Source organism: Artibeus jamaicensis, unplaced genomic scaffold (genome assembly GCF_021234435.1).
Source record: "Artibeus jamaicensis isolate MK-2021 breed Jamaican fruit bat unplaced genomic scaffold, CSHL_Jam_final contig_511, whole genome shotgun sequence".
Lineage (NCBI taxonomy): Eukaryota > Metazoa > Chordata > Mammalia > Chiroptera > Phyllostomidae > Artibeus > Artibeus jamaicensis.
The window spans coordinates 1,936,355-1,961,841 of NW_026521866.1; the positions used below are offsets into that span (position 1 = coordinate 1,936,355).

At 37.2% G+C, this 25,487-nt stretch overlaps 1 protein-coding gene and 1 pseudogene across 4 annotated transcripts in view; both read right to left on the minus strand.

The window, feature by feature from the left end:
- PIEZO2 (piezo type mechanosensitive ion channel component 2) overlaps positions 1-25,487 on the minus strand; it is a 534,747-nt gene that overhangs the window by 160,635 nt on the left and 348,625 nt on the right. For all 4 annotated transcript variants that reach the window (XM_053668846.1, XM_053668845.1, XM_053668844.1 and 1 more), the window contains exon 8: positions 2,282-2,444. In XM_053668846.1, coding sequence (XP_053524821.1) covers positions 2,282-2,444 — 163 coding nt within the window. The remainder of the gene's footprint in view (positions 1-2,281; positions 2,445-25,487) is intronic.
- On the minus strand, positions 10,576-13,272 carry LOC119051307 (serine/threonine-protein phosphatase 4 regulatory subunit 1-like; annotated as a pseudogene).

The window sequence follows — 25,487 nt, forward strand, 5'->3', positions numbered from 1 at the left end:
ACCCATGCCCCTGGATAAGTTCTCCTGTGGAGAATGAGGCCTGCAATGTGCCTAGGCCACTTTGAGTCTCGCTTTTGCTAAAACTCCCTCACCCTGAATTGAGATAGCAAGTGCTTACTGTAATTTCCTAAAATCCTTGCTGACACACCCCAGTATGGAGTGTAACTGGTTCAACTACTTTTCCCTTTTCATTTGCAAATATACCTCTTCTGTGATGTGATTAGCAGCATTGGCTCCTTTGTTTTCTGTAAAAGGTAACCACCTAAAGCAACCTGTGCATAGTAACTGAGGACCATCATGTAATATGCCAAGAAACCCAACAAAGGCTGGTCATGGCAGAGGCTGTGGCTTTTGGCTCCTCTTGAGAGTGAAGGCACCTGTCCTTTTTCTCTACAGGACTTGGTAGTCCATGTGAATATCTCTCTCCCATCCACAATGTGGTGGACCCCATGAGCTGGGGTCCACATCGTGATAGTATTTGTACTTAGGACTCTTTGATTGACTAACCAAATGAGTGAATGAATGGATTAATCTGTGGGTATGAAGACAGAAAAGGGGAAATTAGGCAATAAGGGGTCCTCACCTAGAAGTGATACAAGAAGAGGTATGACTGAATTGCAGGGACTTCAGCACAGCTGTCTTTTTAGAAGTTGCTTCTAACCTGTGGACTCCTCCCCTGGCAGGTGGTAGATGAAAGGTGTGACAACACTGTCTATACTATTGGGTTGGCCAAAAAGTTCATTTGTTTTTTTCCCATAAGATGGCTCTAGTAGTGATTAGTTGTCTTTAACTTCACTTGAAACAATTTTGTTAGATTGTACTGTGACAGTGTGCATGAAAAAACTTACCAAAATTGGTTAATTTTTGTGTAGCCAGTTTAATATCGAAGATGTTATAAAATAAACAACATTTTCAGCATATTATGGCTTATTATTTTGAGGTAGGTAAAAACACAACTGAAACACAAAAAAAATTGTACCATGTATGCAGAAGGTGCTGTGCCTGATTGAACGTGTCAAAAGTGGTTTCTGAAGATTCATGCTAGAAATTTCTCACTGAATGATGCTTCACAGTTGGATAGACCAGTTGAAGTCAATAGTGATCAAATTGAGAAATTACTTGAGAACAATCAATGTTCTACAACACAGGAGATAACTGACATACTCACAATATCCAAATCAATAAAGTTATAGGTGAAAATGAAAAATGTGTCTTTATTTTATGGAAAAAATTGGATGGACTTTTTGGCCAACCCAATACTTGTCTCCCTCATGTACCAGTAAGCTGCCTTACCACTGAATTTTTTTAGATAACATTTTAATCTACCATAAAAATGTCTACCTTCTACAAAACCCACAATCAGTCAAAAGACAGCCTAGTAAATTCAAGATTAGTAAAAAGTTGCACAAAACCCATGGTATTTGGGAAAAGAGGAAACATTTATATTAAGAAGCACTTGTAAAAGTAACTTTTTTCTACTATGTATTACACATTCTCTCTCTCTCTCACACACACACACACAACACACACACACAGTAATTGAAGACATGATAAAACCAATGCCTGAAAAAGCAGTTCAACATTTCTAAATGGATTTTTCCCTCACAGATAGTGTATAATGTTACAGTTAATACTGCACAAGTACAATTAAGTAATGTTTAATTAAAAATATTTTCTCCCTCAAAAATGTTTTAAACATCAAAACAACTGAGCTTCTTACAAATATTTAGGTCTTATCATGCCATCAGTGGTTAGAGTTAAAAAAGGTCTGAGAAATTTGGAAAACTCCAGTCATTGTGATAACAGGGTAAATATAATAGCTAAGATCCTACCTTGTCAATCATTAGTTTGAATGATTTCTGCTGTTCGGTAAGCATATGATTTCAGACCACTTTACCACTCTACCCTCTTTTTCCTCTTCTCTAAGATGGGCATAATTCCTGCTCCTCAGAGTTAGGTGGTGGACTGACAGAAGCAATGCGTGTAAAACAGTCTAGAATATGGCCTGGCGCTTAGTATGTGCTCAATAAAAATGACTCATTTTTCCTCATCACCTACCATTCTTTTCACAGCATGCGTTGACATCAAAGGGAAGCTAGTTTTTGTTCTGATAATATTTGTACTTAGTACTCTTTGTAGAATCAAAAACACTATAAGTAGAACACTATAGTTATTTTGGAATATAGTATTGATTAGTGAGCAGTTAATGGAAATGAACCATTTCACCTGGAGTTTCCAGGTTATTTTGCAGGCAAGACCACAAAAACCTTCTTCTCCTTACAAGAGGTTCCTGTAGCCAGATGCGGATCAGAGTTGCCAGCGTGTAGTACATCACTAGCAGCAGAATGGGGTTGGCATGGTGGTGCCATGACAGGTCTTGGTTTGCCACGATCTTCCATGTTCTGGAACAGTCTGTTTGAATTACTGATTTGATACCAAACAACCTGTTTAAAAATAAAAAGAAATATTCAAAAGATATACAAAGGTCTGTGTCCCTAACAGAAAAAAAAATCTTGTTTTTAGTATATTCATGAACTCTTCCTAGCTTAATTGATCTTATTCTAGATATTTTATTACTTTTCCATGCATATAACTACATCATTAAATAACATGTGTATTTATATATAATGTATATTTTTTCAAATCATATATGTGTATTAGTATGTGTGTGTATATATATGATGCCAATATTAGCCAGATGATCTTTACATTGGTTCAGAAGTCAAGCTAATACTAAATTCTTGCACACCTATTAGAATTTTACATTTTAATTGTCAATTGGCTCTATTTAAACTGATTTATCAAAATGTTAGGTAAGTAGTAACATGGTATTAAAACCAGTCAAATGAGTACATATTTTGTTTTTGGTAGTGTGTTGCGACCATCCAAAGCCTGACAGGTTCATGAGATTCAGGCAGATGGAAGAATTCATGGAGCTCTTGTGATGCTTGACATGCCTTTATTCAAGGGTGGGCAATCCATGCACACTGGAAGCTGCATATCACACTGCATGTCACCTGTCTCCCTGCATGGAACCCAGTGGGGAGCCCCGACCCCCTTAAATACTAGATACTAACAAAGCCGACGGGATGCCAAAGATATTATGTAACAGAGCTTCATACTACACATGCAAGCCCACTCAAGGCTATGGGAACAGTTTATCAGACCCAGTCTCAAGGCTATGAGAACAGTGCTTATCAGGCCCATTCTCAAGGCTATGGGAAACTGCTTCACTTAGTTCCTTAGAATCTGGGTGAGGAAACCAGACTGCCTCCATTTACCCTACACATAGGATTCAGCATAGCTATTCATTTAGTGATGATATTATTGGGCAAATGTTAAAACTGGAAACAGTTATACAATTCAGCCATAAAGCCAGATATTGTATATTAGAGTTTCTGTTAGATATAGTACTTTTGTCTAATTTTATTTATGGGCAATTTGATTGTTTTACTTTGAAATATAATTGATGATTTACTTTGAAATATACTTTTATAAAGCTTCTTACATTCTGAAAATTTTAATCTTCCTTCTACTGTATAAACAGAGTATATCTAATTATATAAGGGTAATTTTATATTATATAAAATATGATTCTTTTAGAAATTTATTTAATATAAATTTTTCTAAGAAAGAATTCTACTAAAAGAATAGAACTTTTATATGTTGAGTCTCACATCTTTTTATCATTTGTAACATTTATATATAAACTTCCTTTAATTTTTAGGTTGCATTCTTGATTGAACTATGAGATCTTCCAAGTCCCTCACTTATAAAACCTTTCAAGTTAGTATTGTTTTCTATTACAAGACAAGTATAGTTCTGGGGTGAGTTTCTGAACACAAATTTTAAAGCTACATAAAAATTAAATTTTCTTTGATTTTATTGGAAAAATAAATTATACTAGAATTTTTTTATTATAGGTCTATTCTTCTAGGTCTAAGGAGATTTTTATTGTAGTTAGTATTAGAAAGGAAACAAGTTCCTGATAACAAGAGTTATGTTCCACTTAGCATGGCAGAATATTCTGAATATTGTTTTGCAGTCCTAGATTAAAATGTAAACTTCTTGCATAAAGTACATGGAGCCAAAAACTTTCAGATTTAGAATCAAAGAACTGAATAGTCTTTGGATTAATCTAAGCAGTATGTTTCAGCTACAAAGTCCTCCCTTTTTTCACTCTACACCTGGTGCAGATAAATAACCTAATCAATTGTTAGTTTAAAAACACCTGTTTTGAATCATCAGACAGTTAGTAGTTTTCACAGATGTTTATAAACTCTGTGCCTCATAAAAGACCCTATCATATCTATACTCAATACCTTACAGTTGATATCATTGCTTATTTCAAACTAACTTTGCACATTTCCCTAAGAACACTGAGGAATCAGTGTTACATTTTTTACTATCAGTGCAGGGACTAATAAGCATGGGCAGAAGCTATAAAATGAAAGATTACTGTACCCTATATAAATTTTTTTCTAACAGGACTATGCAGATATTGTAAGGCCCAAGATTTCTTTCTTTCTTCCTCTTTTATTTTTTCAATTTTATTTTTAAATTACAGTGTGCATTTAATATTATTTTCTATTAGTTTCAGTTGTATAGCATAGTGGTTAGATAATCACATATTATACTTCACAAAGTGGTCCTCCTGATATTTCAACTACCCACCTAGTGCTGAACATAGTTATTACAACAGTATTGATTATATTCCCCATGCTGTACATTACATTGCTTGGATTTTTATGTGACTATAAATTTGTAGTTCTTAATTCTCTTTAAGAATTAAGAACTTTTAACCTTTTAACTTTATTTAACCCTTTAACTTTAATTCTTTTTAACCTTTGGGTTAAAAAGAATTAATACCTTTTTAACCCACCCCCTCTCCCCTCTGGCAACCCTCAATCTGTTCTCCATGTTTATGTGTATGTTTTTATTTTGTTTGTTCCTTTATTTTGCTTTTTAGATTCCACGTATAATTGAAATTATATGGTAATTTGTATTTCTCTGCCTCACCTTTTTAACTTAGCATAATACTCTCCATGTCCATCCGTGCTATTTCAATGATTTCTCTCTCTTTTTTCCAAAGAGTATGAATACTACAGAAAGAATTGCTAAGTAAGCTGGGAAGTTTGTACTTGAAATATCACATTTCTTTCTGGCACTCTAATTCTAGGGTGCTATGCAATATCTAACCATTTTTAAAATTTACTTCACTTATTATTGTGGACCTCCCATAATCCAGGATTGTTTCTCAATATTGGCAACACACAAAAAAAGTAACATCATAGTACCTGCCCTCCAAGAAATCACTCTTGATCTAACTATAATAACGTGATATGCTAGTTCGGTGAAAGCAAGCTGTTACGGAAACACTTTCTGTTTGTGGGTGGGATGCATGCCGGGTGGTAGTCAGGAAGAAAAATGCTGGATATCGAGGCAATCCAAAAATAATAGATAAGTAAATAAGAGAAGAGAGAAATCCTTCTCTGAAGGGCTGGTGAGATGTTGCCAGGTTGGGAGTTTGGGCTGGGGAGGGAGAGTCAGAAACTGAAACAGGGAGAGCAAAAACTCTACTTTGTTGTTGATGCATCACTGGGCAGTTATAAACATCATTCTTTCTTGATGATTCCCACACAAGTATAGTGTCTTTACAGATGCCCCGGCCTCAATTTATTGAATAAAAATACCTTATTGTCAAAATTTATGCATCAATAAAAGTACTTATAAATGAGTATTTTAAATGTCTCCAAAGAAATGTCAGTTTACCTGAGAAGTATATGGTGACACAACTATGGACTAGTAAGTTCTCATTTATTGCTTATTTAGAAGCAGAAAGACAAAGCTTTTCTCTTCTGTGCATTTGGAATATCCCTTGCTTACGTTGGACCCCAGGCCCAGATCTCCCAATGACAGAGAGGTGCATTTGGTAAGTGGCTCTGAAGATTACATTCCTTATGAAATCTAGTAGAATTGGGGACGGTGGGCATGTACACTTGTGAATAATGATAAGACACTTTTCAAAAGCTGTTAAGATAAATGTTTCATATATCACAAACTGTTCTGTTCATCAAAAGACAGATGGTCCCTGCATAATCAGGGTTAGTTTCCAGTTTCCAGTAGAGACATATTAGAGCTGTGGCACATGCTCCTGCTTTGGTACCTGGCTTATCTTGCTTTGCTATTTCACAGCCAACATCTCTGTCCATAGAACTGACCCTCACCTTCTGCTGAATTACAATGCAAAGTGTGGTCTCTAGTTTCTCTTGCCTCTACATTGTGATCATTGCCAGAGTTACCTTCAGAAAACTCAGACTCAGCATGTCACTTTCCTCTTCTATCTCCTAGCCTTCACTGCTTGGAGAATAACCCCACATCCCAGCAAAGCATCCCCAAGGCATTCAGCAAGCTGGTCTCCTGTTTGGTCTTCTCCAAAAATTCTGTTATTGTTAGGTTATGTGCTTATTTCTATGTCAAATTTGATTGTAATTCCTTTAGGAAAGAATGTGTCATCATTTTGCCTTGATAGCAGTGACTAGTATATAGCAGCTTTAAATGTAAACTTAGCTACTTGAATTAAAAGCACAGAGACTAAGTTTATACCATTTAGTTATAGTAAGTCATCATGGGTATTGCAGTAGTAGAGACTAAAGGATGTCAAAGTTCCTGCTTTTGAAAAACAAAAGGAGAAAGAAGGAATGGTAAGGAACTGTGGATGCACAAGAGCATTTTAGAATATTTAGAAAAACATTGCCACCTGAACCCCAACATCCATGATTTTTGTGCTCTTGTTCTGAGAAATAAGAACACAGAATAAGAGTATAACAATAGCACCACAAGCACACTTTGACTTAAATCTGAAGTCTACTTGCATCATATACAGCAGATAATTACTTTTGTCCTCTGCAGGCTGCCAATAAGAATATTCAACCTTATCTCCTGGAAGGATCAATAAATAAGTGTATGTAAATAAGAAATAAAACTTTGTCTAAATTTGAGAATGTCAAATTCTAATTAAGAAACAATAAGACATTGAAATATCAAATATTAAAAAATATGAAACAACCTGATGATTCCTCCAAGATCCTACAACTGTACTTTATTCTGATTATTATACATAAAAATTCATTCTACACTTTTTGATAAAAGAGGGCATCATGGCTACAAGAACTATGTTTCATCACATCATGGTGGTTATTTCTCCTTCATAGGCTCAAGCACATAGATGACTCTCAGCTCTAATGGGACTTCCTGAGCTCATTTTCAACATCTGTCTGTCTCCCATGGAGCTCTTGTTTTGTATGTTTTTCTCTCCCTCTAAAGTGCTCATAACATCTTATAACACATGGTGATTATGAGTTGGTAGGGTATTTGTTTCTACTTGTACATGTTGGAAGATGCATAAAACATCCACTTGTTTACAGGTTAACTCTAGATCACATCTGCTTGGTCTCAAGTAATGCAGAAACCCAACCATTTGCAAAAACTACATAATACTGAAAATAACACCACACTATAGGAAAATTTAATGTTGGTCAAATATATATAACATGAAACTTGTCATCTTAATTTTTAAGTGTACAGTTCAGTGGTATTAACTATATCAGCATTGTTGTGAAACCATCACCACCACCTGTCTCCAGAGTTTTTCATTTTTGCAAACTGAAACTGTACCCATTAAATAATAACTCCCCATTCCCCACTCTCCTCAGCTCCTGGGAGCCACCATTGTACTTAGTCTCAAAGAAATTGACTACTCTTAGCATAATGCTCTCCAGTTTGTGAAATAAGCCAAGCGGTGAGGGAAAAATACCATATGATGCCACCTTTAACTGGAACATAATCAACAGAAGAAAAATGCAAACAAAATATAACCAGAGACATTGAAATTAAGAACAATCTAACAATAGCCAAAGGGAAGGGGGAGGGTACAGGGGGAGAAGGGTTTTCAGGAACTACTGTAAAGGACACATGGACAAAACAAAGGGGGAGGGTGGAAGCAAGAAAGAGAGGTGGGTTTGGCTGGGGTGGGATGGGGTGGTGGGGAGAAAATGCAGACAACTGCAATTAAACAGCAATAAAGTAATTTAAAAAAAGAAATTAACTACTCTCAGTACCACACAAAAATGGAATTATACAGTATTTGTCTTCTTGTCTTTAAAACTCTGTGAGGCTGAATAATATTTCACTCTCTATATATATAACATTTTAAATCCATTTCCATAGGTAAACACTTCTACTTTTTAACTGTGTGAATAATGTTGCTATGAATATCAGTGTACAAATACCTCTTCAAGACCCTGCTTTTAATTCTTTTGGACACATACTCAGAAATAGAATCATGTGATCATATGCTTAATTCTATTCTCAATTTTTTGAGGAACAACCACTTTGTTCCCCACAGTGGCTGCACCACTTTATATTCCTACCATCAGTGAACAAGCATTTTAATTTCTCCACATCATTGCTAACACTCATTATTTTTTGATAGTAGCCATCCTGATGGGCATGAAGTTGGACATCACACTTTTAATTTTGCCTCTTTTTCTTAAGAGCTCATAGCTGTTTATGAACCAGGTCTCTCATAATGATTCAGGGAGGCATATTCTTCAATTAAATAAGCATTCACTAACTAGAATGTATGGGTATGGAGTTGGGTTGATAAAAGTCTAGACAGGCTTTATATCCTCTTTTGAAGCCAAGAATTATGTTCTTTCCAACTAGGGTAAAAATATTGCTTGTGGGCAAAGAATACTCTAGATAAAACATCTTTTAATAATCTTCTCATTTAAATCTTAGGTCCTTTAATTGAAATAAATGGGGGAGTGATTGGAGGAGATAAATGGAAAGAGGAGAAGTAGAGGAGATGCAGATCTTTTTCAAAGAGTCTGAGTGCAGGCTCAGAAGGGAGGAGGCTTGCTGATGCTGGCATAGCTCGATCAACAGGGAGAGTCAGTCCCCCAGTGTCAGACCTCCAGGGTGCTTAGTCATTTCTATTCTCAGACTGCTTTCCCTGGAAAGGGGTTTGGTGACACCCCAATGGTCCCAAGGCTCTCTGTAAGGAATCCTGTGCTGAGTATTCAGGAGATTCATGAAACAAAAGAAGCTGAATGAATAAAACAGTGGTCATTAACACTGACCAGTTTCATATACTCTTTTGACGCATTTGAGTACCCAGCAATAAAAGTAGCCCTTAGCAAAGGATCAGGGAAGTCTCATTTGTGTGAGCAAGTCATGTTTAGAGGAAGTGTAGAGCCTTTAGGATAAATTGTGTTTGGAGGTGTTAAGCTAGCAATACTGGAGCTGCCCATAGAAGCTTCTTGGGGATTTAACTCAAAGCAAACATGGATCCTCTGAAGAAGCTTGTGGTAACTGTGGGGGATAATCACCACAGAGCTTATCTTTCTTGCTTGCTTTGTTTAGGCATCATAAACCTACACCAACCAACTGTCCAATGTCTGAAGACAGTTGTTTCAAATATGCTGTCTAGTTTCTTTATGATTATGGGAAGAAGATGAGCCTAGTACACTTTGTATCTCTTTTTAACATTTAAAAACTTTTATTGTTTTTTAAAGTAAGAGAGGAAGAAGAGAGAGAGAGAAAAGAGAGAGAAGAGAGGAGAGGAGAGAGCAGAAAGGGAGAGGGAAACATAGACTTGTTGTTCCACTTATTTATTCATTCCTTGGTTGACTCTTGTATATGCCCTGACTGGGGATCAAACCTGCAACCTTAGTGTCTCAGGACAATGCTCTAACCAATTGTACTACCTGGCCAGGGCACATTTTAACATTTTTAAAAACATGCTTTCATGATGGTTGGTATCTACCTACCTATCTACCTAAAAATAGGGTGGTCTAATTAACAGAACTTTTTTTTTTGGTAACAGAACTTTTTTTAAATAGATCTTATTAATACACTTTATTGGACAAAAGATACCTTGGCAAATGTTCTATAAATGTGTACAGAAATATGCCGCATTTATGAGTTAAAATCATATTCTGCTTTAGTGTTAGCATCAAGCCCTTAGGAGAAATTTTTTAAAATCTCCTTTTCTGTTAATACATATCAAAACTATTCACACTTACAGCTGGACGGGCGGCTAAACACAGAACCACGCAGGTCCTTGCCTGCATGGGAACAGCAAGGGCTAATACTGAATGTCTCTTTCATAATCTGGCTCACCTTCTGGCTATAATTCCATCTATCAGTCATTAAATAAAACCAGAAGAAAGCAACACAGGTCTCTGGGAATCTCATCCCTTGCATAAGGAAAATGCTCTGCCAATTCAAGTTTCACTCAGTCAGGAAGACAGAAGATTTAAGGCCTTGGTGACAATCATAATCTGAGAAATTATTTTCCCTTAAAGTCAAGATAAAATAATAGTGTTTACTGTACTTTCTCTTGACTGTTAAAATCCCTGGTGTCGATGTAGGCAACTTGCATCTGCAGTTAAGCCTGCAAGAGAGGAAGGTCTCTCTTCCTTCCCAAAGAGTCCTAGCTCACACACGTGTGGAGCGTGTGTCAAACCTTGGCTTCTTAGGAAGCAGGAAAGACACTGAGGTTTACGCTTTCTAGTAGGTTGAGGAAGCTGTATTCATAGTATCTTCAGAGATTTTGGTACTGGCAGGGTGGATGCTTGAAAAGTACTTGACATCATTGTCATGATTCATCTGAAGAGCCATGATGGTTTGTCCTACAGCTTCCTGAGGACAACTGGCAGAGGTTAGAAAATAGTCTGCTTCTAGTAGTTTGTCTTAAGGTCTTTGTAAGAAGCACTTGAACATTTGGAACCCTATCATTTGTTAAGGTTAGTCAAATACAGAATCAGGTGCACAGCAAACTGGCCCATGGGAAGGCAATCATCTCCAATGACAGTCTGGCAGATGAAGACAAAGACTTGATGACCAAACCACTTGGGATATCTACCAAAACTTTCCACTAGCTCATAGAAGAGGTCTACTCCAAACATTGGCAGCAGCTTCTTCACCATCTCACTGACCAACTTGTAAGAAATTCAATGAACAGAAGAAACTTTATCTCCACATAGATTCAGAGCAATGGGGCATAAATAGTCAAAAACATCTCTGGGAGTATATAATTCCAGAAGTGAAATTGGCTGTTCAGCCAGTTCAGCTCAAAAGTGCCAATTTCTACTATTATCTGTCACCAAAAACTCCTGAAGTTGATAAAGATATTCTCTTCTTTTATCAATATGAAGAAGCTTCAGAAAATCATGCAAGTGTTTAAGGACAACTATCCTGACCTCATCAAGGTTTTTAAAAAGCCATTAAAAATTGGAACCAGGTCTGCAGCTGTCAGCTGATCTCCAAGAATAACTGCAAGCTCATGGATAGAGAAGGCTAAACTTCTTCAAACTTTCCACTGCATGTTTAATATCAGAGTCTCATAAGTATCGCTTAGGCAGTGCCAGTTCTGCCCGCCAAGGGTCAGGGCCATGCCTTGGGAGGCTATATGCACAGTGCTTAGCAATTTCAGTGTCCACTGTCTGTGCAGTCATAGACAAGTGCTGATCTAATAGAGCCTTAGGCACAATGTCTTGTACTTTAGATCTCCTTTCCTCATCGGGCTAAAACTACTACTGGTGCTCAAGTCTGAATCATTATGAATATAACAAAGGGTGGTCTCCATATTCTCAACATTGCTGATTAAGGCACAGAGGCATCATGGTTTATTTTACAGTTTGGCAGCTCACTGATGCCCAGATCATCTTGCATATCACTTTTCTTCTCCTCATCACTGGCCTCTTCAAGAGTATCCAGACTGGAAGCATGGTGTGGCAGACAGCACATCCACTTGTGCTCTGGATCATCAATATGTGGCTCTAGATTTTCTATCATTTCTTCAAGTTCCTTTCTGGTGGCCATAGTGATGTTTGAAGAACCTGGTATGGTTATTTCAGGTGTTTCTTCTGGTCTCTCTGGGTTGAGTGCATTCCCAGAGCCCTGCTCTAGCTCTCTATCTAGATCAATTTCAGGAAGAGGAGTCCTCCAGAAATGGAAGGAGTTGTATAATTCTTGATCTAGCAGACTGTTGTGAACTGGTGCCAACCTCTGGCCATAATGTAGATTTGTAGTTACCAGGTTTTTTATCATTCTCATTACTAGCTGCTTCCTAATGAGAGTCTGAAGACAAAGTACAAAGTAAAGAACTGTCCATTGGAACTTCATTCCACCCGGAAACTTCCTAGCAGTGTCAACATGTTCTTCCACATTGTCCTTCAATATGGCAGAACATATTGAAGAACAATATGGAAAATACTATGTTCTCCCATAGTATTTTCCAAATTGACACTGGAATTACTAATATTGGGATCTGAAGGAATTTTCTTTGGCCTGATTTATACATCCTCTGGGACTTCTTGATCTATGATCCTATTTTTTGTCTCTTACTGATGTATCTTCTGAACTTTTGTTTTCTTCTTTAAAATATTGGCCTGAGCTAGACAGGTTAGCAAAAGTAGGTATGAAAGGTTTCAGAGACTGAAAAGCTGCTTGACAAACCTAACATGAAGGATCACTGATCAAATTAATAAATAGTGATAATTCAGTCCGCCAGATTTCTTGGCATGTTGCACTGAAACCACCATGAAGCATTCAGCACAAGCTTTCTGGACTCCCCATACATTATCAGAACAAAGTTGGAAAAACCTGGGAAGCAACATTTTCTCAGTAGCTTGCTTACCAACTATGCTGCAAGTATCTCCAAAATTGGCAGCACAGACCTTTCAAATGCAAAACATACAGCAATCACAGCACATCTTACAAAACCTTAGGAGGGTAAGATACTCTGTAATGTCCTTTCCAACTATGGGAGCCATTTTGCACATTATAGCCACAGCTTCTGTTTTCACATTGTCATTGCTATCTGCGGCAGTGAGCTCTATGAGGACCAGGCACACCTTGGTCTCTACATCAAATCACTCAGTTAACTCTTGCTCCAACAGAGCCAGCAAAGCTGCCTGACTTGTTTTTCTTACCTGATTATTCTGATCTGTGAGATATCTAACCACAACAGCATATGGGAAAAAGCACGTGGGATTGAAGGCCATTTTTCTTGACAAAATAATGCAATATGAGGCACCTGTTACATCAGCTCTGCTCTCACAGTTGGTTCTGAATTGGCAGCTAATCTGCTAATTCTTTCCAAAACAGCAATACAATCTCTTTCATCATTGCAGACTTCTCTTAATGTATCCAGCAAACTCTGGGCCGCCATTTGACTGTTATATACATTTTCATTTGCAGCATACTTGTCCAATCTCCCCAGTGGTGTCAACATTTCATCTTGTGAGACAAAGTCCAGGGATCTATCCATGCCCTCCTGCAGGTCTTCTTGGAGCAGCCAGAGGTGTCAATAGCAATTTGAGGCCTGGCAGTGGCCAAGGTTCCACCCTCAGGGTGGTAACAGAACTTTTTACCATATGTAAACACAACCTGGACAATAAGTACCCGGTTTGCAAATAGCCCATACATAAAAGTGAATGAGTATATCTTGCTTCATTTTTTTTCTCTTTTTACTGCACTTCAGAAACAACCGCAAAGTTTTCCCAATTGCTATCACCAGGAAACATTTATCATATATTGCCATCACCACCTTTTTCATCAGAGATTCTACCCAAGCGCATTCCTTTGTTTCTGTCTCTCACCATTTATATTTCCACCATGTATATGTACATTCTCTTCTATCTCCTTCCACATTCTCCTCTTCCTTCAACTTTTACCAAGGAATCTCTGGAAAAACTCTTTTCTTTTTACTCTCTCTTCATATTATTTGTAAATCCAAGAGTGACTTAAATTATCAATTATAAATACAATAGTGCTAGTAATAAGTGAGTGTCAGGGAGAATCAAAAGTTATATGTTTTATAATGAAATAGATTTAATTACAAGTCCAATCACTTTCTAAAATATGTTTCCCAAGCTTTTCCTGAGGCCCACTTAAAAATACCTATGCACTGTGTATTAATACATTTGTAAAATACGATAAAAATAATTAGTAGAAAAATAATCACATGCCTGAATATGTCCAGCAAAAGTCCAACCATTGTTAATATAACTAGAATTGTTTAAGTGTTATCAGTGTAACCTGGTAGCCAAGGAGAGTGGACTGGAATGTGCACAGTGAACAATGATGACTTCACTGCAGTAGTCAGTGGGGGTGATGCCATTGAGTGAACATGTGTACTGTGTGGCTATTGTATTTAAAATGATGGAGTAAATAGAGCAATGAATCTGTATCAAACTTTGCATTATGATTCAACATTTCTCCAAGTAAACTATTCACATGATTTAGAAGGACAAAGCTATGGGCAACTGCTGATTGGGAGCTTCATCATGACAATGCTCGCACTCATGCACGGAGCATTGGGTCACTGTTTCTGTGCCCTCTGACAGAGAAATAAAATACCTGTATGCAGACTTACTCATGCATGTATATGCATATGTATACATATTTTTATACATAATCATCTGTATCTGTATTAAGGTACCCATGAATTCAAACTTATGTCTCCAACTCTAATTTGTTTACAAATGGTTCTACCCTTCTGCCCTTGTTTATTTGTAAACTTCTACTCATGCAGTGAGAAACCTGGCTCTCTCATCTGCCATCCATTTACTTTTTTGTTTAATCCAAGTACACATGTATGTAATGGTCTCAGAATTGTTAACATGTGCCTCCACGTGAAACAAACTTATCAACTAGAATACAGTGCTTATATGTGCAATTCCTTTTGTCTTTAGTCTTACATCTGCATTAATTTCGAAAGTTACTTAACTAACACCTTTCTTCTTCACCCCAGAGAGGTGATAACATACATTTGCAATACAGTTTGATTCTTTAGTCACAATCTGAATTCCATGATAAAATCCTCCAACTTTCTAATTAATTTAAAAAAAATTGCGGTGAACCTTAAGGTTCACTCAGGGATGAGGGGAGACTAGGGGGTGGAGAATTTGAGCAAAAAAGAAAAAAGACTCAAGGACATGGACAACAGTGTGGTGATTTCTGGGGGTGAGGGTATAAGGAGACTAACTGGTAATGAAAAATACAATAAAAATAAGTTTAATTGTTTTTGACTAATGTATAGTGCCATGCATCCAATACTATGGCATCATACTATGGTATGGTATTATATAATACTATGGTCTCATTAATTACATAATCTTAACATGTTTCCCACAATTTGCCTATTCAACCTTCTACTACTCTTCCCCTGAAATTACTGGAAACCACTAATATAGTCACCATCTGTATAGTCTTGCCTTTTCCAAAATATCATACAAATGGAATCATATAGTATGTAGGCTTTTCAGACTGTTTTTTCACTCAGCAATATGCATTTAAGAGTCACCCTCCCAGACTTACTCTAACCCATATATATTCTTATATGTGTGTAAATATATAAGGAAGATATCTGGAAAAACACTTATTATAGACTTCAGTTATTTCTGGTAGAAAAGAATTGAATTATGGATAGAAACAAATAGAGGAGGGGGCTTACAATTTTATTCTTTCTATTTTTCTCTGTCATATATATTCTCAATGGTTTAGACTTTTCCCAATGAGCAACATTACTACTGTAACACTAAATATTATTTTAAAATATTTCATTTTATGTCACATTTGTTTTTGTTCATTGTTCATGTCCTTGTATAGTTCTTAGATTTTTATTTCTATAATCGATACAAATATTTTTCATTAAAAGCTTTACAATATATACAAAACAGATCTATCAGTTCTTTTATCATATAGTTTGCCTATCTTTTGATTTTTTAAAAATTAAAACTGACTCCAGTTTTCCATAATTAAACCTTCTTTCCTTTTTTCTCTCTCTGATATTTTTCTTTCTTTTGTATTGCCCCCTCCCACACAAGGCTTACTAAGGTAGTTTTCAAAAGAACTACCCTGAAGACTGCCAAAATGTGTTGATCAACCATTTCAAAATAAGGACATGAAAATTGGCATCATCTTCCAGCAATTCAACTACAAGTTTAGGAGCAGTTACAGATAAAGACAATTGCAACCTTGGACAATTCCACAGACATGTACCCCTACCCCTCTCTTCTGTTGGCCCCATAAAAACTCTAAACCTAACTTTAGCTTAAGGAGCTAAAATTTGAGGGATTTCTTTGTATGGTGAATTGAATAAAGTATATAACCTCTATATGAGTATTTTAACTATTTTTTCTTTGACAATGTTAAAGGAAGGTTAGTTTCTGGTAAACATCTCTCCTATTCAAAAAAAAAAAAAAGCAAAAGAACAAAGAAAAAACCCAGTTAAATCATGGCCAGGTAATTATGTAAAGAGATTTTATAAACAGGAGGAACAATCAAGTCATAAAATATTGCCAACTCAAGGTAATCTCTGCAATGAGTAAATCTGGGAAAACTCTAAATAGCTGTCAATTAGAGTAAAACCAATGTCATAGTCATATGTCACTGAACTTCTGAATGATAGTGGAAGAACTGTGACTGAAGGTAATATGTACACAGAGAGAATGAGTTCTAGGTGGATCGTGGAATGATTGCAGAATGTAAACTATTGGTGATCAGACAGGATCCAAGATTTCATATGGTAAACTGCAAACTGTTGTTTTCCTCACAATCAAATTTATACTAGTATCATGAGCATGCAGATGACAATATTGGATCATATGTTCAAAGAAATTCCAACATCTGAAGTCTGAGTATCCATAAGAGAATCAGAGTTCTATAATACATTGTCCTTCCTTTATATTTAAATCTAAAAGTTCTATCTTATCCCTATCAGTAACAAGGTGTTGTGTTCTCAGTGTTCTTGTGGGTGATCTTGGTGTTTTCGTGAATTCACTGTACGCAAAATGAATAACAGAGAGGCCGTAGTACACAGGTGAACTCGTTATTCGATGAGCAGTAATGAGTGTTCTTTTTCCTCTGGCCTTCTGTGGTTCAGCCTCATCATTTCCTCCCTGTGTACCAAAATGAACACATGTTCTAGTCAGGGAGCATGGTCACTGTTCCCAACAGGTTGAACTCTGATCCATTTCTCTGCTGTTGCTCACATCTTTCCATCTGACTTGGAATTGCCAACAATCTTACTCCTGGTTCAAGCACTTGCCTCCTCCACAGAGCTTTCCCACAGCACTTAATGTGCGAGTTGGTCTCTCTCTCCTCTCTTTTATCCCTCACTCAGCTCAAATGTTGAGTGTCCCCTTGCATTTTTATGGTCGTTTATAATTTGTACCCCAAGTTGCTTCACATTTCTTATCTTATTCTGTGGGCATTAATTTCATATGTTTATAGAACTCATCTTAATGATCCTGAACTTCTCTTATACCCACCAAAATAAAGAAGAAAAAAAAAATAACTATAATTAAAAATAAAAACGGAATTAAAAAAAAAAAAGAATAGGATTGCAAATTTATGACTCTTTGCATCACACAGAGAGCTTAACTCAGTATTTCTCCAGGTGAAATATTTTGATTGCTTGGGGATGCTGCAAGGTCTCAGATCCCAGCTCTAGGTACTGTATGTCCCTTCCTCTCTTAGAGGAAGATTGCTCCTGAGCTGAGCACTTTTTAAACTTGTCGTTCAGTTCCCAATCTCAGTAATTCTTATGTTACCTGAGTTTGGAAAGTACTGACCAGCTCCATGCTACTTGAAAACAATGCTGAACAGATACACCCTCCTGGTGTGTGTCTTCACTCAGCACACTGCCTACTCTGATGAGCCCACTTCATAGCTCTGGAAATGTTGCCGTGATGAGAGAGGCATTGTATTTAGAATTGGCTTGCTGGCATCTATTGGTAAATTTATCTCTAGGTGAAATTTTATCCCAGAATGGCAAACTCTGTCTTTGCTCATCTGGGATGTGGTGATGATACAGGGTGCAGCCAGGGGGCCCCCAAAAAAAAAGATTTAGAAAGGTGTCCAGAATTCAAAGTGTATAGAAATATTGGAGAGACATATAAGATGTCCTCACCACCCCCCCAGGGGGAAGAGACAAATAGAACCAGGGCCATTGAGAGCTGTTTTGCACAGCAATAGTTTTACAGCTAACCTCTGGAATGATTATTTAACATATCTATAACCTTTAACTGGTTTCATAGATATGTTAAATAGCAGTGGCCAAGTTTGGAGCCAGGGAGAAGGAACTAACGGGGACTGAGGATGGAACTAGGGGGACTCAAGATGGAAACTAGGAGCTGCTCTCCTGAGTGAGAGGGGCTTGGACTCAGAATGTAACTAGGGGCTGCGCTCCGGAGTGAGAGGCGCCTGGGTGAGAGCTTGGAAAAGACTGGCTCCAGGACATGAGGGGAGAACTGCCCAGGTGAAGGGAGAGCCACGTGGTTTCAGCAGAGTGAGGACCCCCTCTTGGTGAGGTGAAAGAGGGAGCCACGTGGTTTTGGCAGGGTGTAGACCCCCTCTTTCCCAGGTGAGGGGGAAAACCACGCAGCTTTGCCAGAATGGAGATCCCTGCAGCCAGGTGAAGAAGAAAGCCACATGCTTTTGGTGGCGTGTGAACTCCTGCAGCTTTGGTAGAAGAGGCCCACGTGGCTTTGGGGTGCCCCCTCTGGCTGCGGGGCCTGAAAAAGCAAGAGAGACTTTGACTGGAACTGGGTACAAAGGACTCTTGCCAGTGGACCATGAGAGGGTACCACAGTACTTTGGATTAACTCGAGATCCTGCACAGTGACACAGCTGATGGTGCCAGCAGCCTGCAATACAGACGTGTGCTCTTTTCCTGATTTACGGTACCCGGAGTTGGGACAGTGGGAGAAGGGAGCGCTGTGTGGGTGTAGGTGTATACCCTAAAGGACTTTGATATTTTAGTGGTGGCATTAGGCCTGAATAGCATTAAATAAACATTTTGTTTCCTTTTCACAAATCTCTGGCATTAAGAGATGTCTTTCCAATTGGCGGCGGACAGAAGGGCCCAGTAGATTTTAGTATTTTGTTTTCGGGAGGGGCCCCTGTTGTATAGCAGTTTTGGGCATCCCTAGGTGGGCCAAATATTGTATTGCCCCTCCCTCGGACCTCTTGTTGTTCGGTAACAGTGATACTCAATGAGCTAAATATCATACAAATGGAATCATACAGTATGTAGGCTTTTCAGACTGGTTTTTCACTCAGCAATATGCATTTAAGAGTCATCCTCCCAGACTTACTCTGACCCATATATATTTGTATATGTGCGTAAATATATAAGGAAGATATCTGGAAAAACACTTATTATAGACTCTGATCCATTTCTTTGCTGTTGCTCACATCTTTTGTACTATAACTCTATAGTACAAATTGTACACAAACAAAGCAAGTTGTAAAGACATCGTCACCTCATAGATTCTCCAAGAACCAGTCTTACTATTTAAGTCTATATCTACCCTCTGCTCATACAAAGCTCATCAAGCTTCTCAGGTCTCTAGGGAGACCCCTCCTCCTTTCCCACAGCTTCAGGTCAAATAGGCTTTCCCAGCTCATGCTTAAGACTCTGCTTACAAAAACATATATGAGTATGCAAATTTTTTCTTTAGGGAACCCATTCATTTGCTCTTTCCCTAAACCCAAAGTTCCCCTTGTAAATATTACATCTTTAGCATTGGCAAACATCCATCTCAAATCCTTGTTTTCACTGCTTTTCTACAGAGCTCATGATCTGTGTGTAGGAAAGTGGTAGAGGGGGTGAGTCAGAGTGTGGGTTTCAGAGTGAAATTTGAGTTCAAACTTTGGCTTTTCCACTCCTATCATGTGACTTGGGGGAAATCGCTTACTTTATCTATACCATGGTTTTCTTATTTTTAAAATTTAGAACCTACCTTATAGAATTGCTGGGAGCATTTAACAAATTAAAACTTGATGCTGGAAAGTATTCAATAAACCTTAAGTATTATAATGATTAACCCAGCCTCACTATATAATGTAGGTGCCTCATTCTCCTTTCACAGGTTCTTACAGGGTCTTGGAGCCTTCTTGGGAGAACACAAAAATAGTGACTGAGTCCTATCAGATGCCAGCCACTTTACATTCACAATCTGTTTTAGCACCTCACTGATTCCATGAGGTAGATACTATTCAACCAACTACTAGGTGAAGAAACCAAAACTCCAGTCTCACAATGAGTGAGCCAGGTCAAATGGGAATCCATGTCTGTTTGAATTTCCCTTTTCTCACAGTTCCCTTTTCTCACACCATTCTCCATCTCTTTCAGTTTTACAAGCACATTATTATAGACTGTCCTAGGATGAAGGCTACACAAATGACCTCAGTTTCATTGGTAAGGAGGTAGAAGACACAGGATGAGGAATGGATGTTTCAAATTTAGAATATTGAGCAAAAGCCACTAAAGAGTGTTTATTGTCAAAAATAAAACAGATCTTTCTGTAAAGACATAAACTTTCCAGATATGTGTTCTATATTTTTCCAACATTCTTTATATCATCAATTCACTTAAAATGTACATAACTATATACTGGCAATATGCCTATGAAAAACTGTACAATAAAACTCCTAACTAAATTTATACATTGACCACTTACATTTCTAGTAATAAATCCCAATTCTGACAAGCAGTATGTTAGCAAATGCTTGATTACAATGATCCAATAGAAATGTTCACATTACTTTCCTTTAGGGAAAAACATTCACTTATTCTGATAGTATAATGAATCACATTGTCAGAAACTGATATAAATGAGTCAAAATTAGCCAATGCCACTTATTCTTCAATTTCCTTTCTATATGAATGTAAAACTGGTTTTCTAAGCACTTTAAAATGTTCTCTCAGTTACTGGATTAAAATAACAAATACCCACAAAAATGGAGCAAAATAACTCTCATCTAGATTTAATTACTGAAATCACTCCCCTTATTTCCAAATTTAAGGGTCCTTAATTATACTAACTTCCCCCTCCCCAGGATTTTATAATGATAAATCTAAATAATGAGTAATCAAGCTGTTACCATATCAGCAACCAATCTGAAGCCTGCTGACTCAATTATTTTAGAGCTTGGAGATCTATAGTAAATCACAATTTTTTTCTGTTTTTGGGCAGAAAAATATCTTGGCAATCACCTCTTTCCCTCCACTTATGTCTCCACCCAATAACCTACCCTCTTTCTGGCCCAGATATGACTTGCCTAAAGGTCACATACTACATTAAAGAAAAGAGCTAAATCTAGAAAAAAGGACTCTTGAAAACAACCATTAGTCCATTGGTCATTCCGTTACTTTGTTGCTAATATCTAGATTGAGGTAATGAGGTATATGATACAATGCATGCATACAAAGCAATACCAGAGAATATGGCATATAATAGCTGCTCAAGAAAGTCTGGCTACTATGATTATTATTATTACTATTAAGTATAACATGAATTTGGTTTATGTCAGGGTCAAAGTTCTTTGTATAATACCATATAGATGTTGCTGAAAAATAAAAATAGATAAATGTCCTTTTTCAGATAGATTAGAACCACAATATTCCTCAAGAAAAAACTGGGCAGTAATATTTGGTACAGGTTGGGGAGCTTGGGTGAGATAGTAGGGAGGGTGCAAATTTTGCAACATTGTGTTATTAATATTAGGTTACTCATCAAGAAGAATCTATTTCTTTCATCTTGGTAATGTGATCAAAGAATGAAGAAGAGGGCCACTGCAGGTACATCATAGGTTGGTTTCTGCAAAACAGACATTCTTCTGTTGTCAATATGTGCACTCTTACACCCTCATAATCTGTATGATAGTTCGTTGTACTAAACAAAGAAAAACCTTTGGCACAGAAGTGGCCCAAAACGACTCTCCAATCCAAGAAGAATGTGAATGAGGTGAGGCTGATGTTTTGGACAGTAATAGGACATAGGAATTTATGCTTCTGGTGGGCTTGATTTCAACAGTCTTCACTAATATTTTCATGATTTTACAACTCTAGAATAGGAGGTCTGTGAATTTAGTGATCCTCAAGGATATAAAGAAGTCCTCTTTAAGGGGGCAACATAGACTCTCCTGGGGTCACCTTTTCAAACTGCACACTATTTGCCTGATCTCATCCTCTACCCTATCTTTCTGATAAATTTGCTTACAGAACACTGCAGCACCCTTAGATTCCTGGGATGGGTTGGTGTAGTAGATAATGAATAAAGGCTATCCTTGAGAATGTTGGGGCTGGCAAAGAAACTTGAGAACCACCAGTAGATGGTGGCTAAATATTTTCCCAATCTAAAATTCTGTGGTGCAGTTAGGATGAGTCAAGTGTTCAAAAGTAATTGTCAGTGGGGGAAACATAATTAGTTTTTATGCACAAGTAAAAGCAAGGACACACTGTCAGAAAGGCAAGGGAAATCAGATATTCGTGGAAAGCGAAGTTCATGTTTCCAACCCTTTTAAGACAGTCCCTCAATGTTAGATGAATGTCTTTGCTGGAAAAAGATTAGATATATCTTTAAAAAGATATTTCCTGCATGATTCTTTCCCTTTCTTATGGCATCCCATCCACATGAGCATAATACTGCTTTTTACACATGAGTTTTTGCTATTTTGGTTTCCAATTCCATTTTCCCTCTGTATTGCATCATATGAAAAACACAGCCAATGTTTAACCATCCTTTTTCATTAGTCTCTTACTTATGCTTTAAACAAGTTTCCATGCCAAACCCTTAGACACTTTTTGTGTGTGTGTGTGTGTGTGGGGAAATTGAAATCTGACAGGTTTTTCACTACATTATTTTTTTAAGCTTAGAAAAACTTTGCATTAGGTCCCCTGGGCTCTGCATCATGGCTTTGAAGACTTTTTTTGGCACTATATGTCTTAACTATTTGCCAATTTTCTGTAATTGGGCTTTATACTACATGTGCTGAACACTGCCTTATAATAAAAGCATTCTGCCCAAAGGACGCTTTTGTATCAGGTAGAAGGTGTGCTGTCTTCAGAACTATAATTCTGAACAATTATAGTTCAGATGGACAAGTTGCAGCCATTTGGAAGTTCCTTTCATTTACCTGTTAAAGGCACTCTACCATTTCTGATGTTACATCCAGGATTCATAAGGGAATATTTATATTCTCTGAGCATTTTAAATATATGGTCTATTTCCTTGCCTGAACACATTTTCACCTCTGAGAGAAATGTGAAAAATGAGTTAGGACCAGTACTCTCAGGACAAGTTTCTCATCCAGGCTCTTTCCTGCATTGCTTCTTATGTCAACAACACCAAGTTCAACACATCAGCCATGCACACTTCCACATTGGGGGTATGGAATAAGAAGTAGTAAATGTAGGCACTTTTATTACATGCAACTATAACTTTCCCCAAGTAGCTATAATGTACACTAGTACTTAAATACCACATTTTAAGGTCCTAAATAGTTAATAACTGATGAAGTTACAAAGTCAGAAAGAAGGAGACTAACACCAAGTAAGTGGTTCCTCTGATGAATTAGGTACTGTGTTGATGAATCAGGTACTATTTACTATTGTTTCCATTATACACGGACATTTCAGGCACAGATGACTGAAAAATTAATGAGTGGTGAGGCTTATGAAACCAGATCTACTGGCTTCAGATTGCACTACCCTATTTCTCAGATGCAATAAGTAGTAATATAAGTAAACCCTAACACTATTAGGAAACTGTAGGGAAAGGGCATTAGTCATAGGGAAATTGCATTATAGGTTTCATTTATTTTTTAATTTTTTAATTCTCACCCAAGAATATGGCTTATTGATTTTAGAAAGAGGGGAAGAGAGGGAGAGAGAGAAGGAGAGAAACACTGATGTGAGAGAGAAACATTATTTGGTGTCCTCTCTTATGTACCCTGACCAGGGACCAAACCTGCAACCTAGGCATGTGACCTGACTGGAAACTGAACCCATGAACTTTTGTTTTACAGTGTGATGCACCAACCAACTGAGTCACACTAGCCATGGCAGGACTCATTTATTAATTCATCCTTGCTTTTCTGAGTGCTGACTCTGTGTTGGGTGCTATAGTTAGTGCTAGGAATACTTAGGCAAATACGACACTATTCCTTTCATTAAAGAGCACCATATTCCAAAGAGAATAGTACAATATGGTGGAAAGATTTTGGAAAAGTGGAACTTATTTATTCACCCCATGGCAAGGTGATTGTCAAGTTTTTCCTCCCATAGAATTGCTTTGCCTAGTTGGTAGGTGGACAAAAATGATGACTCCATCACTTTCTGAGCAGTAAAGCAGCAGGAGTTAACTCTGAAGAGTACAAGAACTCCTCGCTGACAACAGAGGAGAGGATTTCACTTCCTAAGTGACAAACTGCTTATATGCTCTTGTATTTTAATTATAAGAAGGACACTAAAGAAAAAAATCTGAAAATCAGTGACCAAGGAGTTTAATTTAGTGCCAGAAAAGTCAGAGAAATATAAGGGAAAAGGCTGGATAATCAATTTATGGAGGCCTGCTCTCACAGAGCAAAGAAATTTATCTGTAAAAAAGAGTTGTAGCTAAGTTAAAGCTACTTAAGCAAGAAACAAACATATCTAGAAAGCAAACAAATTAGCAGGAGTCTAACTAAAATCAAGATCTTTTAACTTCAAGACTTTTAACTTTAAAGTCAGGTCTTTTAACTTTTAACTTCAAGGCAAAATGTTTCTATGTTTTCTGGAGTAAGGTTCTAAGTTTCTAACAAATTGGACAATCCAAATGAAAAAGATTAATTCCTAGAAACAAGCAGTCTTCAAAAACTGAATTAGAAAGAATCAGAGAATCTGAATAGATAGATTACAACTAGTGAAAATAAAGCAGTAATAAAAAATGTCAACAAACAAAACTCCTGAAGTGGATAGTTTCATAGGTGAATTTTAGCCCACATTGAAATTCAACCTTCAGAGTGATGGTAACTACCCATCCCCCTTGCTCCACCCCTATATCAGGCAGTTACATGGATGGCAACCAGTGTACCTGGTGTGCTTTGCTGGAGTCAGAGTGGGCAAGAAGGACATTCTTCCCCAAATATTGGGGTTAGTTTTTGAATTACATATTGCTGCTTCTGGTCACTGACTTCTGGACTGCATGCATTATTTCAATCTTCACTGACAGATGCCAGGAGATTTAATAAGTCACACGTTTTTGGGGGGTCTTTTTTCTTTTCTTTTTCTTTTTTTGACATTTGAGACCAAACACACAGAGAACAATTTAGAAATGTATAATACATGCCTAGGGAAATGTGCAGACTCAGAAAAGAGCAGGGAAAATCTCAAGTTTTTACCTCAAACCAATTCCCTAGTTTAAAAAAATCAAGCACATCATTGGCCTGATTTTCAGAGTTGGCACATTATAAAATTTTAATGTTCTGTTTTCAACAAAATGTCACAAGGCATATAAATAAACAGGAAAATATGACACTCAAAAGCACAAAATAAATTTATATAAATCAAACCAGGAGATATGCAAACATTGGACTTACTAGACAAAAACTTTTTTACATTAATTTTATTATGTTATTATAGTTGT